At 39.3% G+C, this 20,793-nt stretch overlaps 1 protein-coding gene across 10 annotated transcripts in view; it reads right to left on the bottom strand.

The window, feature by feature from the left end:
- GLIS3 (GLIS family zinc finger 3) overlaps positions 1–20,793 on the bottom strand; it is a 674,957-nt gene that overhangs the window by 32,214 nt on the left and 621,950 nt on the right. For all 10 annotated transcript variants that reach the window (XM_061132893.1, XM_061132892.1, XM_061132901.1 and 7 more), the window contains one exon: positions 2,299–2,471. In XM_061132893.1, the coding sequence (XP_060988876.1) occupies positions 2,299–2,471 (173 nt within the window). The remainder of the gene's footprint in view (positions 1–2,298; positions 2,472–20,793) is intronic.

The raw sequence follows: 20,793 nt of genomic DNA, 5'->3' as shown, positions 1-20,793 counted from the left end.
GTCTTTTGCTAAGAGGCAGGACAAAATGAGAGGGTAAATCCATTAATTGTATCTTGTTTCATTATTTGTTTGGTGAATGAGAGAGTGTCAATCCCTTTTTCAGTAAATACTTACTAAATGTCTACTCTGCATCAAGTATTATGCTTACCCTAAGGCTACAAATATTATTCCTATTCTCAAATAGTCTGATAAAGAAAAGGGAGTAGAAGGAAGAACATTAATTAATTAAGCTCCTACACTGTACCAAGTGCTTTCCTTGTTGAATCCTCATAACAACAGATGAGAGAAGATAGGTTAAGACTTCCCTCATTTAATGAAAGAGAACTCAAGCTCAATAATTTGTCCAGAGTCACACAGCTGGGTAGATTGGTATTTGCATTCCAACTGGTCTAATCCCAAAAATTTTTTTAGAATTTCTTTAGAAAACAGAAGGAAAAAAAAAAAAAAAAGACAGGAAACCACCCATTATCCTACCACCACGATTTAAAAACAACAAAAAACTGTTAATGTTTTGGAGAATTTCCTTCCAATTTTTTTTTTCTACAAGTAGGTTAATTTTTGAAATTTTAAAATATGCTTCACAGTTGTAATCAAAGTGTGTGATATTGCATTTCATTGGAACTATGACACCACTGACTGTGAAATGCTCCATTATTCTATACAGCACCAGAAAGAAAAATTACTGCCAATTACACAATGCCACTGACTGAGATACATTCAGATTTTAGCAGTGTTAAAATATGAAGGTAAAAACGGTGTGTCTTAGAATCAGTGGCCTATTCTGTATTTCACAAAGCCAGAACTTCTGTTGTTTGCCTTCCACCCACAGATGAGGGTGGCTTCAGAGCACCTGGATCTCCCCCACATTAGAAGAGCTCCTTGTCAGGGTTGGGAACCCCCCTCGGTAAGTAGAGCGTTCTGTTTGTCTTTTTCACACATTCATTTCTTTACACATAGTAGGCACTCAAGGAATATTTCTTGGTAGAGTAAACACACAACTAAAGCTTGAGAAGAAATTTACTGACAGAAGAAGGTAAAAACTAACACCACAGGCCCAAGTTTTGTTGAGGATAGGGGGTTTGTGTGACTACTACTACCAGGGAGAGGGAGAGGTGATGGATTTCTTATCCAAACTGAGCTCCATAGTGCTCCTTTGTTCTGCCCTCTTGGGAGGTTATTCACACTTATTCATACACAGCTTGAATACTGATTTAGATTTTTGGGGGATATCACCCATTAATTACAAGTAATAATTCATATAAAGTAAACTCAGGAATCAGCATGAGACAGATAGAGGAGAATTGAATCATGCTTCTCAGGTGCTGAAACTCTCAGTTTAAATATACAGTATCGCTTCTGCTTAAATAGAATGTGTATCTGTCCCTAGGAAGTAAAAGACTATGTATATTTTGAGTCTGTATGATTTAACAACTCAACTTTCTATGGATGTTCACTAAGATATCTGCCTGAGTCAGCAAAATTGGCTCAAGTAAAGAAAAGAAATTAAGCTAAACTTAGTTCTCCATGCATGTTCTAGGTTAAATACATTTTGAAAACAATTGTGACTTCTCTTGCCTTCTTCCCTCTTCTTCCATGAATCCACCCAGTACTTATGTGTCTTTACAACATGTGAAGATCTGTGCTAAATTCTCAAAAAGAAGAACAATGGGTCAGAAAATTCTAACTTTAGAAAGAAGTTTACACATTACCAGGAAGACAAGTTTTACTCACAGAGAAGTAAACTACAAGTGAGCGAAAGTATATATTGTATCAGAAGTACAGGTGATATGTAGCCAGTTTAGAGCCAGGAGAGATTATGTCCAGCAAGGAGATCAGGAAAGGCTTCAGAGAGAAGTGCCATTTCATCTGGGTTCTGAAGGATGGAGAGGATCTGGGCATATGGGAATGGGGGCAAAGACCTGTAAGAGGAGAGGCAGGCACAGGCAAAAGAACCCCTGCTGTTGCCTTTTACACCATTTATTGTCTGAGAAATAAGATGCTGTTGTTAGGACCTGTCCACAAGGTGTTAAAAGCCCTGGGTCAATGAATGGATCATTACCTTGGGCTGACCACTTGTGGGTATCCTAAGTCATACCACCTTAGGGCCAAAGCCAGGAAGATGCTACAAGATTTCATGCTGATAAAGTGTGAAATTTTAGAGGAAAGTCATGAAAGCCAAAGCCTGGTGGTATATAACAGGACGGCTGAAATCTACAACAGGTAACTAAGACGCTTAATTAAAAGCAACAGCACAGAATCACTTTTCAAAACTCAAGGGACTGACAGTTACTTGCTTACCATGGACATGGATTCCATTTGGTTGAAAAGAGCTTGTTTCTGGCTGATAAGACTTCAGGTGTGATCCTGAGGGCTGCTGGGTATGGGGAGGCTGTGTTCTCTGCATTATTGAAGAAGGAGCTGGAACTCTCCGGGGGCTAATGTGGTGAGGAGATGGAGCAGAAGGCGCAAACCTGAGAAAACAATTATAAAAGGAAACATGAGAGGTGTAAAATAGCAGGAGCAAAGACAAAGTCTTCAAAGCCGAATTCTAATTCCCTATTCTGACTGTGTAAGAGCGTGACAAAAAGCCTTTTTAAAAAAACCTTAAGACTTTTCTCTCCCATTTTTCAACCACTGAATTCTCAATTGAGATATTGAGGGAATAAAAGAGATCAACAAAGGGAAAATCCAGTCACAGTCTGAGTTTGTCAAGCTTCTTAAAATGCATTTCAAATACTCTGGGCTTGATGAAATTCAAAGCACATCTTTTGTCAGACCCCCTTTCCACTAATTTTTAGACCCGTTTGCATTTTAGGGGAAATTTGATTCATATATTTCTGATTCATTTACACTTAGCTCATAAACATTTTGTTTATGATTTTATTAAAGCATCTTTAGTCCTATTCTCTTTAGACAATATATTTTCTTTTGTCAAGTATAAAGTAACTTACACCTCAAAGGTCAAGTGTGGTTTGAAATCCAGAACTCAGAGATCTGTGTAGGTTCTATGCTTGGCAAGAACACTATTGCCCAAGGTGTAACAGGAACATGATTTGGGATATTTTTGCAGTCAGACATGCCAATCTCAGTAAGATTATTGGTAGTTTCTGGGGCAGAACATGCTGCTGCTGCTGCTAAGTCACTTCAGCCGCGTCCAACTCTGTGCGACCCCATAGACAGCAGCCCACCAGGCTCCCCCGTCCCTGAGATTCTCCAGGCAAGAGAATTCCAATGAGGCAGAACATACAGGTGTTTAAATAAAGTGATATTATCAATTAACCTGAGATATAAAATGATAACTATCCATTGATCTTCTAATTGTAAGGGAAATGGCAGGATCTGATTCACTAGATTTAAAATGACACCTTATGCTTCCTAACATTGAAGTTTCCTTGAAGTGTACTTGTGCGAACAATGTTAAAGTTGAGCAATGACCACAGACTATCAAAACTGTCAGGGGGAGAGGGGAGTCAGCCTTTGGACAAGTGTCTGTTCTCTCTCATAGTTGCTGGCATTCAGAATAAAGTTAACTTTCCTTTTCAAATGCCCCCTCCCTCTGCAAAAAAAAAAAAAAAAAAAACAAACCTAACACTTGATTTGCCAGTTCAGTAGGTAGCTGGCTAAGTGTGACAGAGAAAGGAGCAGGGACTCTGTCAATGCAGTGAAAGGAAGCATCATGATAATAAGCAGGGAAACTGTGTTAGCAGTGAAGTATTTGGTTGTTCTCCAAAAAGTCAGGAGGTTGAAAAACTTCAACAGGCTGTTTCTGTGTAGAAAGGCAGGCTTTGTTTTATGACAACATGTAGATGTCGCCATATGTATACACCACTTATTTCATAGAAACAGGTCACTTAATTTTCCTGGGCTTTTTGTGTAGGGCCGTTGATGAATCAAAGGGAGGACATTTCAAATCACAGTAGTTAACACAGTAGAGCTTCTACATTTGTATTGCTGCAGTAAGAAACCATGGGATGAAATCCCATTTCTCTCTGCATTGCCCTTCTTGAGGTCTGATGAGACAATGCAGGAAGATGACATAGGAACCAAGAATGGAGGATTTGGAATAGTTATGGAGAAGAGAAGTCAGAGGCTGCTTAAAGAAACTTGCTGGGTTCGGATGCCTACTTAATCAAGAACATGTATCTTCCCTCTGCTGGAAGAGAACAGTAACTCAGTGTTCTGTGCTTGATAAATACATATTCTCCAAGCACATCATCTTAACTGGAATTAGTCTGAAAAGAGGGCTGAGTGGCCCACTGCTCTGAGAAAAATCAGAGCAAGCTAACCCTGACACTATCCCCATAACTTCTATTAAAAACTTGCACGCCAAGATTCCCCGTATAGAGGCTATTTTCTTGGGGAACATGTCCTCAATGTTTCTCACAGGTCGCCCTCAAGTTGTGGAGAGAAAAGAGGAATTGTGAGACCACAGACTTTGGGGCTAGAAGAAATTCACACCACCAACCAACACCAGAATCCTGTGAGCAGAAGATCGCTAGGGAGGGAGAGAAAGGGGTGGATTTGAATTAGAAGGAAACCTACATCATTGCTAAGTAGCCATCTTTGGCATCTCAAATTTGTTTTTTGGTGGGGGGAGGGGGGGTTGCGGGGAAGAAGCAAGATTCTTTGGCTTCTTAATTGTATTTCTTTGTTTGGGAATAAAAGATGTAACACGCTCTCGGTGGCTTTTCAGTCTCCTCTCCTGATAACGACTCTGCCTGTTAACGACTGACAGAGCAGAGATGCATAGCTGGGGCAGGTTACAGTATTTAGAAGTGTGATCTTAGTACCAATAGCTTGATGGAGGAGAATAATTTTATTTCACAACTCCCTCCTCCACAGCACAATAAATCTAACTTGTAAATAAAAGTTTGATTAATAAAGAGTAGAAAATGTGTATGGGGAAGGAGGCAAAGGACTGTCAGCAATATAAAACTTTCTATTTTTGTAATTTGCAATGATGTGACTAACATGAATTATGATTACTAGTTATAAGAAAGTAGCATAGTCAACCAACTAAAAGAACAGAGTTCATCTGAGCATATTAGGAGTCATCTAGAATGTTAATTTCTTACAACAGACCCCTGTATCTATATTTAGATTATATATCTATATATAAATTATATATCTATACATCTATCCAGAAAGTATATAATTACATGCTAATTACAAATCATTCTTATCTATTCAGTCACACAAGTTTCACACTCAGTCATGCTGTCTTGGCTACCACATATTACTTACTATAAAAGTAATGTTGAACAAAGAAAAAAAATGTGAAAGTACACACACAACAAGATTTTAGCATAGTCTGTCTCAGAAACCTGGGGAGAATAAAATAATACTGAGGCCTCAGCTGACCTTACATTTTGCTTTTTGCTACTTCAGGCTGGGTTTTACTGCATGTTATTAAAACAAATAAGATTATATGGCATAAACTTAATATAATCTCAAAATCTAGTATGATACTCTGTATAAAGCATTAATAAAAGTTTAAATATATACCATTCTAAATGAAATAAATGCACACCTAAAGCAGTCTTTGCTTTTAAAAGAAAAGAATTGGTACAAAAATTCTAACTTTTACATACATTGAGGAGAAATGAAAAGCAACGAGATGTGATCGTGATAATCCAGACAATTGATAGGAACAAAGAAATAAATAAGAATTTAGCACTAAAAAGTCCACTGTAAGAAATGACTGCATAAATATGACAGACTTTCTAGTACATAGAATCAATTTTGTTATCGCCTAAAAAACACTACATAGTATTTTATTGAAAAATCTTATAATCTATTAACTTAAACTTAGTTTTTATAAACTAGCTTTCTTGTTAACTAGCTCACAGAAATAAAAATAGCAAATAAGAATCAGATATGAGAGGGTAGGAGAGAAGCAGAAGAGAAAGCTCTACAGTGAAAAGCAAGGCCCTGGGAACAACCAAAAGCAATCACTAACTTACAGCAAGAGAGATGCCAGGAATGTTATTTAAAAAGCAAAAAAAAAAAAAAAAAAAAAAAAAACCTCAAGAAACTTGAGTAGTTTGAAGCCATTTACTTCAAAAGCAAGCAAACAAATAAAAAACATGCATACTTAAACAGAAACTCACTAAGCAAAATATACAATGTTGTTATTATTACTGAAGGTAGGGTGGAGGGGGCCTCGAAATCCCATTTTCTTAGTGTCTTCACCTATTTTCCAACCTAGTCTTTGTAAAACATGCACACACATGTCAAATGAACATGGTCTGAATATTCTTCCCAAAGGAGAAAGATTTCTTTTTAACTCCAAAGGAGGTGAATTAATTTTTTTGATGATAAAACATACAATTTTAAGGCTGAGTATAAATTGCAGAGATTTATAATTTTCCTCCCATGGAACATCTCATTCCCCCATCATGTCAAGTCAAGATATCATCACTCTCATTCATTCTGAGTGACAGCAGTTTCCCAGAGCCAGAAGACAGAATGTCTGATGTCTTTCTAGGTCCAGCTCTGTCCCCCAGTTGCTGATCTGCAGTTGACATTTCACAGATTTCATTTGACATAGCTTACCAATCTCTTCTTTGACTTTTATACTTCTTTGAAACAATAGAAAACTGTTGCATAAAAATGTACACAACAGACTAGAATTAAAAAAAACAACTGCTTATCAGAAGCAGATCACACAATAGCAAATCAGGGAACTGAGTCAACTATTTCCACTCATTTAGCGAAGGAGTTTATATAACCTTAGCATGAGCCATGTTTCAGTGGTTTGGGAGAGAAAAAAAAAAACCCTAGAAAGGTTTCTGCAAATATTTATCTACACATACCTTGGAAATTGTCTGATTATTTGGGGATATGTACTCGGTTATGCTCCTTCCCTTCTGCGGCCTGCTCCCCCTTTCTGTTCACGCTGAGCTTCCCCACTTTGCAGTAAGGTGAGCCAGAAGCAAAGTGCTCTCCTGTACATGCAGTACTCAATCTTAGATTGTTTCATAGAACAATAGGCCCCAACTGAAAGATGTAGAACTGGTGAAATTCATGTGCAGAGAAATTGCAAATGGCAGAAAAAGCAGATGGATGTCATAGAAGAGAGATGGACGAGAAGTCAGATCCCCTTGGCTTGGAGTGTGGCTCTACCCCTTACTATAATAGCTAGCTAATTGTGAATAAATTCCCTGACTTCTCTCAGTCTCAATTTCAAGTGCAAAATACTCTCAACTCTTACTGGGGTGGGGGTGGGGAGTCATAAAATCTGAGATAACATATTCATTTACTCATTCATGAGGTATTTATTGAGCACCAACCAAGCTCTTTGGGTGCACTGAGTGAGTGAAATTCATACAGTTGTGTCTGACTCTTTGCAACCCCATGTACTATACAGTCCATAGAATTCCCCAGGCCAGAATACTGGAGTGGGTAGCCTTTCTCTTCTCCAGGGATCTTCCCAATCCAGGGATTGAACCCAAGTCTCCCACAGTGCAGGTGGATTCTTCACCAGCTGAGCCACAAGGGAAGCACAAGAATACTGGAGTGGATAGCCTATCCCTTCTCCAGAGGATCTTCCCAACCCAGGAATCGAACTGGGGTCTCCTGCATTGCAGATGGATTCCTTACCAACTGAGCTACCAGGGAAGGTGCACCAGAGATACAGTAACACATGACCCTGAGTTTATGGAAACTCTACTGTGGTGAGAGAAGGGAGGCAATGAACAAATTTAAATCCACAAACTGTATTAAGCTAGAAGAAAGGAGTACTACAGAGAAAAACAAAGAATGGAAGGTGAAGGGTGGGAAGGTAACTATAAACAATTTTATATTAGGTATCAAAGTCCTTTAAACAATGAATGTTTGACATGGTTTGGATGATCAATACATGTTTATGGAATGACTGCTCTGAACAGAGGCTACATGTAAGGTATCTCTGATTTAAAATATACCCAATGCTTAAGAGCTGTCTAACACAATAGCATTGTGTTAGAATATCTATTAAGCTCAAAACAGAACAACTTAGGACTCTTTTCTCCTTTGACTATTTCAATATGGAAAGAGGTTCAAAGGAAGTGAGGCATTTACTTATCTGGTTAATTTTCTAGTTCTTGGAGCACTTAGTTGTGGTTTTCTGGCTTTTCCAACAAGTTATCCTGAGCTCACAAATCCATACAACCATAGACTATTTGAGGTGAAGGACATTGGTGCACCATCATATCTGGCCCAGAGACATGAAATGGTTTGCCAAAGTCATGCAGTTACTTCTCCAGATACCACGTTATCCCAATAAGGTAAGACATTTTCTAACGGAGATGCAAAGCAAGGTAGAGAGACAAGTTGAGGAAGCATGGAACAGGACTCCTGTGGGCTTCTGAGGTTTTCCTCCTCACCATCAGGTGATGAGGATGGGCGGGGGGTGGGCATCAGCAAGCTACTGCCTTTAATAAATCTGACTATGTGTTTCCCAGTTTGCTTTGGTGAAATCGCTCGGTTCTAAAATGGGGTTCTTTGTGCCCAAGCCAGGCTTATACCTTTAGTCTTTCCAACTGGATAGCTCCTTTCAGTTACACTCTCCCTTATGTATAAATCCAAAATATTTCTATGTGTCAATTAACAATTGTGTTTCTTCAAACAAATTTTATTAATAGGCTGTGTTGCAAACCAAGCACATGTCATAAAATACGCCTCACTTTTCTTCATTTGTATTGTATATGCAAGCAGTGCTGGCAAGCAATGTGGGACTGTGTGTTTTAGCACTGCTTTGGGGGTTAACACTTTGAAAAGAGGTGTTTACATGATCAACTAGATTAATATGTGCTTGGATAGTTCGCCCCCTCCCCACCTTCTTTCTTCTATGAGGGTTATAGACCTCCCAAAGAAGGAAGAATGCATCAGAACAGCTAGTTTCATTGTATTCACATGAAAAATATTATTGATTTGCTGCCAGGGAGTAGAAATAATGAATAGAAACTGGTCTATGGTAGATTTGGGGGAGGTATTCTTTATTCCCCCAAAGAATTGTGGGGTATCATCTGTAGTGGTTTTAAAATTCATCTGTGAAAACTAATCAATGAAAAATGGCTTTAGCAGTTGGCTGACTGCAGAAGGGGAAAAAAGGAATCCTTTTCAAAACCTAAAAAGAAAAGCACAGTTTTAAGGATTTCACATCTGATTTAACATCTAAACCCCCTCCCCCCAATGATAATACCCCACTTTGTATAGCCAGACAGCGCTCCATTTTAGTAGACTTTAGTGGTCTTTATAACAATTTATGAATCACTTCATGAATTCCTGGCTGACTCATCTGGGTGACTATAGTATCTACTTATACTTCCCTTCTGTCTCACAAAAGAGACACTTGGACTCAGTTCAATCCAGATTTGTCCTCGAATGAATCACAGCACGTTACTGGGGGAACTGCAAATTGAATTCTGCTTCTGAGACAATCAAGACTAGCTTTCAGAAATGAAGAAACGGCCTTGGGGAAGTGTGGGTAATTGCAACACTGTCCATCTGGGCAGGACCGAAGCAGGCCAAGAGCTGTATGTTCATCTGAAGACTTGGTTCCAAACTACTCAAAGAGCTGAATCCATCCCCTGGAAGGGCTTAGTGTTTTTCTCCTTACAAGAGTCTGGGTCAATATTAACCGCAAATAATTTATCAAGTTGGATGAGTTTAAGGCTAAAAAATAACTGCCTGAGTCTCCACAAAGCATGACAAAATGAGGGCTGTGAAGTTGGTCATAGGTGAAATGATCATCAAGGCTTTTTAAAGAAGCCACATATATAATGAGGGAAATATATAATGAGGGAAATAGAAAGGATGGAGTGTTCTGCAGGAAAGCTTCTCCACTTGGGTTTATGGAGTAAGTTATAAGTCAAGAAAACAAAGTATTCAATGCCCAAGGCAGAGAAGAGTATTTTTTTCTGTGCACAGGGCAACAGGGTCTATGGCATCACACTATTACTCCCCGGTGGAAATGCAAAGCGAGGGGGAATGGACATCCAGGCTATGTGACAGAAACGAATTATGCAGGACGCATTTAACCAACAGCCAGGCTTTTTGGAATATCTTGACTGCAGAATTGGCTGTGACTTGGTTGTTTGTCTTATTTCAGAATCTGATGTGAAGGGGAAAAAGGAAAGAAAAGTCTGATTCTGCCAAATCCTCTTTACAAAAAGGTGCCAACCAGAAGAACATTTATCCAGAGTGGTCTTAGACATTTCATGTCAAAAATACTGCTGTGGAAAAAAGTTCTGTAGTGATGTCATCCCTTGGGCAGCTCTGAGGAGGTCAAAACAACGGGATTAACTCATGGTCCTGTGGCTAAGGGAAGGCTTTCTCTTGTTCAGCAGTGTTAGGCACAGAGTTCAGTCTGCCTTGCAACAGAATGCACCGGAGGAGAGAAAAACATTCAGAAGAGACAGGAATGAGAATGCCAGATGAGAAATGAGGGGAAAAGAGTGATTTTTGTCCAAATAGGAGAAAGCAAGGTATAGGTAGATTAAAAAATGGCTTCTTCCGGGCCTTTCTCATGGTCTCAAACTGCAAACACAAGTCTCTTGACAACATTAGGACTTTTAGAACTGACATCCAATGCAGTACTCTTGCCAGTACAGCTGGGTGCCTTTGAAAGCCACTGCTAAATGAGACCTCAGAAGTCAATATAATCCATAAATTTGAAAAGAAACTAGGTGGGTGGTGGTTTGGTCAGTAATAACATGTGCTGTTTATATGCATTTTTTTCCTTCATCTGAAGAATGTCAGGTTACTACTGTAGTAACCACAAATGAATTTTTAATACCTTCTCCTGAAGATGAGACTCAATAATTGGCTATAGAAATGAATTAAAAGAAACACGATATATATAAAAATTCACAGAGAAAGGTTCAGTTCAGTCACTCAGTTGTGTCTGTCTCTGCAACCCCATGAACCACAGCACGCCAGGCCTCCCTGTCCATCACCAACTCCTGGAGTTCACCCAAACTCATGTCCATTGAGTAAGTGATGCCATCCAACCATCTCATCCTCTGTTGTCCCCTTCTCCTCCTGCCCTCAATCTTTCCCAGCATCAGGGTCTTTTCAAATGAGTCAACTCTTCGCATCAGGTGGCCAAAGTATTGGAGTTTCAGCTTCAACATCAGTCCTTCCCATGAACACCCAGGACTGATCTCCTTTAGGATCAACTGGTTGGATCTCCCCGCAGTCCAAGGGACTCTCAAGAGTCTTCTCCAAAATCACAGTTCAAAAGCATCAATTCTGTGGTGCTCAACTTTCTTTATAGTCCAACTCTCACATCCATACATGACCACTGGAAAAACCATAGCCTTGACTAGATGGACCTTTGTTGGCAAAGTAATGTCTCTGCTTTTTAATATGCTGTCTAGGTTGGTCATGACTTTCCTTCCAAGGAGTAAGCGTCTTTTAATTTCATGGCTGCAATCACCATCTGCAATGATTTTGGAGCCCAGAAAAATAAATTCAGCCACTGTTTCCCTATCTATTTGCCATGAAATAATGGGACCGGATGCCATGATCTTACTTTTCTGAATGTTGAGCTTTAAGCCAACCTTTACATTCTCCTCAAGACGCTCTTTAGTTCTTCACTTTCTGCCATAAGGGTGGTGTCATCTGCATATCTGAGGTTATTGATATGTCTCCCTGCAATCTTGATTCCAGCTTGTGCTTCTTCCAGCCCAGTGTTTTTCATGATGTACTCTGCATATAAGTTAAATAAGCAGGGTGATAATATACAGCCTTGATGTACTCCTTTTCCTATTTGGAACCAGTCTGTTGTTCCATGTCCAGTTCTAACTGTTGCTTCCTGACCTGCATACAGGTTTATCAAGAGGCAGGTCAGGTGGTCTGGTATTCCCATCTCTTTCAGAATTTTCCACAGTTTTTTGTGATCCACACAGTCAAAGGCTTTGGCATAGTCAATAAAGTAGAAATAGATGTTTTTCTGGAACTCTCTTGCTTTTTCAATGATCCAGCGGATGTTTGCAATTTGATCTCTAGAGAAAGGTTAGGGCTTCCCATGTGGCGCTAGTGGTAAAGAACCCACCTGTCAATGCAGATGTAAGAGATGTGAGTTCAATCCCTGGGTCAGGAAGATTCCCTGGAGGAGGGCATGGCAATCCACTCCAGTATTCTTGCCTAGAGAATCCCATGGACAGAGGAGACTGGCAGGCTATGGTCCATAGGCTTGCAAAAAGTTGGACACTACTGAAGCAACTTAGCGTGTGCACAGACGGGTTCTTGGTTCTTATAGATGACAAGAGCATTAAATCCTCAAAATGCTATGATTTTGCATTTCCAGCACCTCATCCAGTACTATGCAAAGATAATAAATGCTGACTGTTGCTGTTGAAGAAATTACTCTGTTGAGACTATTGGTTCCATAGACATGGTTCCCAACTTAGTGTCAGTTCTTGTGTCCAGGTAGATACCTTTGTCGAACTGGTATGAATGGCCAGCTGAGTATTTGTCCAGAAACCAGTTTCTGAGGGGAGAATATCTTATTCAAGAGAACAGTTTCAGCCATTTACTCTGAGGAAGACGATTAAAACAGAGAAAAGTTTTTCTCCTTGCAACTAAATAGAAAAGCAACTAAAGACTATTTCTCAGAAAAAGGAGGCTAACCCAAAGACTAACCAAAAAAGACTAACCCAAAGAACTTTGTCTTTTGGTTTCTCTTCGCTTCAATAAGACTCCTCACCACTAATGAACAAACAGTCCTTCACCTACAAAAACATACACAGTTTCTCAGCAGCCAATTTCTCCAACTGTCTCCACCTGAGAGGGGAAAAGATGATGTTGATTTCCAGATCACACTGTTAAAACATTAAGCAGAGGATTTCCTTTCCAGCCTTTTCTATATCAGAGATGAGGTACTTTGTAATGTGGATATCTTGACTCGGGCTAGAATGGTTTGTGGGCTTTCACTTTAGGAATTCCGGCTCTATATAACTTGCTCTTTCAGACAAAGTATATGAAAAGAACACATTGCCTACATCTGAATACTCTAATGGCTTAGTGAACTCCATGTTGCTTCATGCTAAGGCATTCAAGTAGAGATTTCAAGAAAAAGAATTCTATTTTACCTCAAGCCTTCCTTGTTACTGTCATGACTCACTTTCCTGACTGAAAACCCAAGGGGATTAAAAAAATACCATCTCAGGCTTCACATGAAGTGGATCTGTTTGGAATGCGGGAACAAAACAAAGATGGCTGATTTGGCATTCAGAGGTGAAAATACTCCACTGGCACTTAAAAATTATAATTCCTTTTATAGACTTTCTAATAGATAGTCTGTGATGTGTGTTTACAATTAATTTGAAAACAAGGAAATAGAGCATTTCAAAATTTAAAATCCATGGAAAACAGTCTGATGTGAATGAATATTTGAACCACAAATCAAGTTATTTGTTTGGTGGAGTAACACACAAAAGCTCACATCAGCATCTCCTGCTTTGCCATGAAGTCACACAGAGAAGAATGTGGAGATGGGAAAGCATCAGTCATCTGTTCAGGATTACTGCTGCCCTTCACACTAGAAAAAGGAGCTTGGACTTTCTTCCAAGAATGGTGGGAACACAGATGTCAGTAGGAAACCCTCAGTGATTCAATTTACCCTTTAAGGGAAGCGCTTGTTGTGGTGTGGAGCTGAGACCATGTGTGTGTTGGGTGAAGGTAGAAGGTTGTGGGTAGGCAAGACCGGATGTTGGAAAACCAGTTAGGGGGCTGTTGTACTTGAGATAGAAGGGGATAGCGGTGAAGAAGGTTTGGAGGAGTAGAGTTGATTAGGCTTAAAATGTATTTGAAGGTAGAGCTAAATTAGGCTCATAAAAGTTTGGCAGACAACACAGACGTTTAAATTAGAGAGAGATTAGAGAGGACTAGGGAAGCTAGCTCAGCAATGCCTTTGTTGTTTTACTTTTCTTCCAAAAGAACCATTCAGAATCATTGGGTAGGTAAAAAGAAAGTAACAAATATCACCAATTTCCTGGTATGGGTGACTTACTGGGAATGAATCTGGGTGGCATATTTATAAGAAGCTATTTTTAATAGTAAAGTGAATATCACTGTGAGAAGAAAGCTCATTCCAAAGGCCTATAACCCAATTGATATGTTCCACAGAGGATGAAGCATGGCTGTGGTCATGATCAATATTTAAGAAGTTTTAAGACTGGTGGGCTGTTCTGCCCTGGAATAAACATCAAGAAGTACCAGAAGTTTCCCACAGATTTAAGGAAAACAAAACAGAAAAAAGGATCTCGAGCCTTTCCAGTCTAAGATCCAATGCTGTAATCTCCATTATCTAGGAGACAGAATAGGATATTGGAATTTTCTTCCTCTTTGTGCCTACAGCATCAACATCAGAACAACTTTCATTACATTCAATTCTCAAGTAGACGTGTCGGGTGGGTGGATTTTGGACCTCACCTCTCTTAATCTTGAATATCTGTGTAAGTCACTTTTCTAGAAAGAAATTGACCCCTTAATGGGAAGCGAAATGTGGATAACTGTCTTCTGAATAGAAAGGGCTGAAACCCAAAGAATGATGCTCGTGACCTGGCATTAGGTGAGCATCCTATCAAATCATTCATACACTCTTAATAATTTCTTCTTTTGTTGGGCCCAGAATATGTTCTGAACTCTTGCTTGATGGATAATAGGATATGGAGGCCTTTGAAATGTATACCAGAGTCACCAGGGTACCTGTCTTAGCCAAATACACAAAGCCTGTTCTCAAGATAAAGCCCAAACTCCTTATAGCAGTTCATGAGGCTCTTCCAACATTTATTTATGAAGCTCCACTCTTGCCTGCTCTCACTCCTCTTAGTTTTTATAAAATATATACATATATATATATATATATATATATGTCAGGCAATATCATACATCATATATATACACATACGGTCCTATAGACCTTCAGATTTCTATTTCTGCCTCCCCAATTTTGGTTAGGTGCCTCTACCATCTCCTGTAGCAACCCTTCCTAACATCCTAAATTATGACCACCAATTGACCTGGTTAGCTCTCACAGGACTGGGTGCTTAAAGACTGCAGGACTCCCATCAGTCTCCTTCATCACATATCCTCAGTGTCTAGTATATTGCACTGGTGCCCAAACACCAGCTGACTGACTCAATAAATGAATGAACCCCAATGCTAGGGTTCATTTTGATAAACTAATATTTTATATGATACTTATGATCTAGCCATTATTGCACACATAATAGAGGATTAAAATGAGAGAGAAAAGATTAAGTGTAGAGAGGGAATGTGTGTATATGTCTATGGAAAAGGTGAGTGGGTGAAGATATCCATGTTCCTGTTTACTCAGGAAGTTCTGGGAAGGGCAATACAGCAAAGTAGGCCTAGTTTGAGCTATTTAGATGTGAGAATAGTTAGTATTGAGCATCTAGTATTAAAGACCACAGGAAAGCAAATGGAACCTTAGCAAAGGCAAGACTCCCAGCAATGTGTGTATGCATGAACATTTGTATTAAAACAACTATGAGTGCCTGATAAACTATGGACAGAGGTTCGTGACATTGTACAGGAGACAGGAATCAAGACCATCCCCACGGAAAAGAAATGCAAAAAGGCAAAATGACTGTCTGAGGAGGCCTTACAAATAGCTATGAAAAGAAGAGAAGTAAAAAGCAAAGGAGAAAAGGAAAGATATTCCCATTTGAATGCAGAGTTCCAAAGAATAGCAAGGAAACATTAAAAAAAGAAAAAAAAAAAAAAAGCCTTCCTCAGCGATCAATGCAAAGAAATAGAGGAAAACAACAGAATGGGAAAGACTAGAGATCTCTTCAAGAAAATCAGGGATACCAAGGAAACATTTCATGCAAAGATGGGCTCAATAAAGGACAGAAATGGTAAGGACCTAACACAAGCAGAAGATATTAAGAAGAGGTGGCAAGAATACACAGAAGAACTGTACAAAAAAGATCTTCATGACCCAGATAATCACGATGGTGTGACACTCACCTAGAGCCAGACATCCTGGAATGTGAAGTCAAGTGGGCCTTAGAAAGCATCACTACAAACAAAGCTAGTGGAGGTGATGGAATTCCAGTTGAGCTGTTTCAAATCCTGAAAGATGATGCTGTGAAAGTGCTGCACTCAATATGTCAGCAAATTTGGAAAACTCAGCAGTGGCCACAGGACTGGAAAAGGTCAGTTTTCATTCCAATCCCAAAGAAATATAATGCCAAAGAATGCTCGAACTACTGCACAATTGCACTTATCTCACACGCTAGTAAAGTAATGCTCAAAATTCTCCAAGCCAGGCTTCAGCAATACGTGAACCGTGAACTTTCAGATGTTCAATCTGGGTTTAGAAAAGGTAGAGGAACCAGAGATCAAATTGCCAACATCTGCTGGATCATTGAAAAAGCAAGAGAGTTCCAGAAAAACATCTATTTCTGCTTTATTGACTATGCCAAAGACTTTGACTGTGTGGATCACAAAAAACTGTGGAAAATTCTGTAAGAGATGGGAATACCAGACCACCTGACCTGCCTCTTGATAAACCTGTATGCAGGTCAGGAAGCAACAGTTAGAACTGGACATGGAACAACGACTGGTTCCAAATAGGAAAAGGAGTACATCAAGGCTGTATATTGTCACCCTGCTTATTTAACTCATATATAGAGTTCATCATGAGAAACGCTGGGCTGGAGGAAGCACAAGCTGGAATCAAGATTGCCAGGAGAAATATCAATAACCTCAGATATGCAGATGACTCTTATGGCAGAAAGTGAAGAGGAACTAAAAAGTCTCTTGAAAGTGAAAGAGGAGAGTGAAAAAGTTAGCTTAAAGCTCAACATTCAGAAAACTAAGATCATGGCATCTGGTCCCATCACTTCATGGGAAATAGATTTGGAAACAGTGGAAACAGTGTCAGCCTATTTTTCTGGGGCTCCAAAATCACTGCAGATGGTGACTGCAGCCATGAAATTAAAAGAAGCTTACCCCTTGGAAGGAAAGTTATGACCAACCTAGACAGCATATGAAAAAGCAGAGACATTACTTTGCCAACAAAGATCCATCTAGTCAAAGCTATGGTTTTTCCAGTAGTCATGTATGGATGTGAGAGTTGGACTGTGAAGAAAGCTGAGCGCTGAAGAATTAATGCTTTTGAACTGTGGTGTTGGAGAAGACTCTTGAGAATCCCTTGGACTGCAAGGAGATCCAACCAGTCCATCCTAAAGGAGATCAGTCCTGGGTGTTCATTGGAAGGGCTGATGCTGAAACTGAAACTCCAATACTTTGGCCACCTGATGCGAAGAGTTGACTCATTTGAAAAGACCCTGATGCTGGGAAAGATTGAAGGCAGGAGGAGAAGGGGACGACAGAAGTTGAGATGGCTGGATGGCATCACCGACTCAATGGACATGAGTTTGGGTAAACTCCGGGAGTTGGTGATGGACAGGGAGGCCTGGCCTGCTGTGATTCATGGGGTCACAAAGAGTTGGACACGACTGAGTGACTGAACTGAACTGTACTCTATAGAAGTATGCAGGTTAGACATGATGTAGGACCTTTGAGAACTAAGTTCACCACCCTTCGGACCAATGAATCAAGGGGAGTAATCCTTTCTAGAAACTCCTCCAGGATAGAAACAGGATTTGGTAATGAACCCCCTTTCTGAGGCATTCCCCTCACTGATCCTTTTTGCTTGTTAAACCCTCCTTAGGATCTACCACTGTGAAGAGAAGCATAGGAAACCTGGAGGTTACAAGGAAACTTTAGGTTCCTGCCCTCAGAGAACTAATAATCTAGTTAGCAAATAGACACAAGTTGGATAATAAGGACCCAGTGATTTAACTGGGGAGCTGCAAGAGGCAAATTGAGTATTAAGCGAAGCCCAAGGCTGATAACATTTAGTCAAGGATGATAAGACATTGAGAGAATATGCTTTCTGTCTCTTTAGACAGAGAAAGATCCTGAATTAAAATGAAGAAACAACCAAATTAAGTCAATGAGCAGGTTGATTTGACAAGAGCAAAAGAACTTTACATAATTGCAAAGATATTACATAGAAAACAATGTCTATTTTTAACCCATTGGCATCCAGAAAAGACACAAAACGTTCCCAATGGTGAATTAGAAAATGCTGTCTATGACGACCAGCCCTGGTTACTCAAAGACACAGAAAGACTGCACATACATCAAAGTACCTAGAACTCTAGCAATATTACATCTGATATGAATAGAAAATAGTAACTCTTCCCAATACTTCATATAGACTCAAGAACTGACATTTCTTAATTGGTTAAGGTATTTAGACTATGTTCTCAAAAACTGTCCCTACCATTCTTTGATGCTGAGTCCTAGAGTACTAGTACTAGAGTCCTGAGTACTAGAATGTATTCTCTTCAGGGAAGAGCACATCTTTTCCTTTTTTTAGTCTTCTCTGGCTCAGAGGTGGGGCTCATAGGAAGCCCTTTACATGTCACTCCACTCTGGTAAATCCACAAGTCCCCTACGTCTGTCACTTGTACTACAAAGCACACCATATTTGTGGCCTTCTTTGGCATGAAGAGAGGCATGCTTTTGGACAAGATCAGTGACACAAGTCTAGCTGACTTATTCTTGGGACTGGGAGATTTCTCCATCTCAAAAAAAAAAAAGATTTCCATCAATGTTTATTTTCTCTAGTCTAACAGACATACTTTGAAACTCAGTAAATTAACATTTCCCAAGACCCTGGGTTCCTCTTATGGGAAGCCACTGTCATAAAGCACCACTGGCTCAATCAACATGACATAGTAAAACACCACTTCCCATAATAATTTTAAGTCAACATTAGGTGATGTGGTGTGATTTGGCTTAAATCACTGAAATGATGTATCATTCAGATAATATTTCAAAATAAAAATGGAACTTTGTCAAATTGAGAGAACTTGCATTTCCTTTATTTTACGATGGGAAGGATCAAAGGACCTCATGCTAACTGGATTGATGCACTGGACATTTCCTGACTTATGACAGTGACTCAGCCCATTTTATTAACAAGTTAAAGTTAAATAAATGATGAATCAATGTCCGCAAAGCGGGGGGAAAATGCCAGTTTCCCACTAAAATTCGCAAAGTGTGATAAACTTATTTCCGTTAGGAAAACTGCTGAAGTTTTTACTGGGGGATTTCCCAGGCAAACAGAGGCAAAGATATATAAACCCAAAGCGGAAGGTAAGCACATTTCCTCTTAGTGTTTTTATGCTGAACACTAATGCAAACACAGTGAATAATTCAGGGCTGTTTCAAGTCATCCTCATCTTCAAACATGATTGGAAGAGATAACCTTCCATGCCCTTGCTCCTTCTAGTTGGGCTGGCAGAGGAATGGGGCACACATCCCGTGGGGAGAGCAGAGCAGCAAGGCAAAGCCACAAAAGTGAAAATATCCACTTCACTCACCCAGCCATACAAAGTACACCACCCTCCCCTGCCTCTCCATTTACTCTTCCCTGGCTTTTTATATTATCAGTCACTGCAATCATTTGACAACATCCCCTGGCTTCCAAACCTGAACCTTTCAGCTATGTGAAGGTTGACTATCTTCATGCCATGTAACAATCTAGGTGCTTTACCTGCTCTGGTTCATCTAATCCTAATTCCCTGTGAGTTGCACACTGAGGCTCAACAGAGCTAAGGAACACCCCATCACCTAAGCGTTACTCTTGCCAAATATGAACAAATCTGTTTAGGAGGAAAAAATCAAATAAGTTCAAATTTCAGAACATTCTGCAAAATAAATATCCTGAGTTCTTCAAAAACTGTTGATGTCATGAAAAAAAAAAACAATAATAATAATGATGAAGAAGATGATAAGTTTTTAAAAAGCTAGGAAAATTCATCAGAATAAAGAAGACAGAAAAGAAATGAAAAATATGATCCTTATAAGATCCTGGATCATAAAATAAAAACCTCTATGTATAAAGAACTTTATTCACACATATGAGGAAATTTGAATATTGATTGCATAGTAGATAATAACACTTAATCAATGTTAAATTTCCTGAGTGTGAGAATTACATTGTGATTATATAGGAGAAATGTACTTCTGAGGAGATCTTTCCTAAGGTAATTAGGGTTAATGCTCATTGATATTCCCAACAATCTCTCATCCCAACAATCTCTAAACCAATCATCATTGGTTTAGAAACAACAGGCAAGCAAATAAAGAAATCAAGGATCTCTCAAGTCAGAAAGAGAAAGATAGAGAAGGTGGCAAAATGTTAACAACTGGTGAACATGGGGGCAGAGTATATGGGTGTTCATTGTGCCATTCTTACAGTTTTTAAATATGTTACCAACATACAAAAGATGAAATTTAAAAAAAAATTATAAAATAAAAAATGAAATGTAAAAGACAAAACTGAAACAAGCTAAGCAGCAGGAGCCTCTAAGGAACACATTCAAAAAATCAGCAGCTGTGGGAGCTGGGACTTAATCTGGTGTTTGGGTGGCTGTTGTCTTTTACTCCATTAATGGCTACAATCTTTTTCCACATTTATTCTTTCAAAGGCTGTGTACAAAAAAGAAAACACACAGGTTACTTTCTTCTTATATACTTGTAAAGAGTCTACAAGTACCAATAAGAAGATGAGGCAAAGAGGAAGAGGCCCCTATGGATGGTTTCTTAACTTCACTACCTTGTAGGGTATGGTTCTCGGGCAGGCAGAATGAAATGGGATGATGAAAAGCCTATGAATAATATCACTTAAAACCCAACTGGAAGCTAAATAAAATCCTAGAATGAACAAGCTCAACTGAATTTACGGAAATATAT

Source organism: Dama dama, chromosome 29 (assembly GCF_033118175.1).
Source record: "Dama dama isolate Ldn47 chromosome 29, ASM3311817v1, whole genome shotgun sequence".
In the NCBI taxonomy this organism is placed as follows: domain Eukaryota; kingdom Metazoa; phylum Chordata; class Mammalia; order Artiodactyla; family Cervidae; genus Dama; species Dama dama.
Note: the sequence above shows the minus strand (reverse complement) of the source record. Positions and strands in the feature narration are given on the sequence as shown.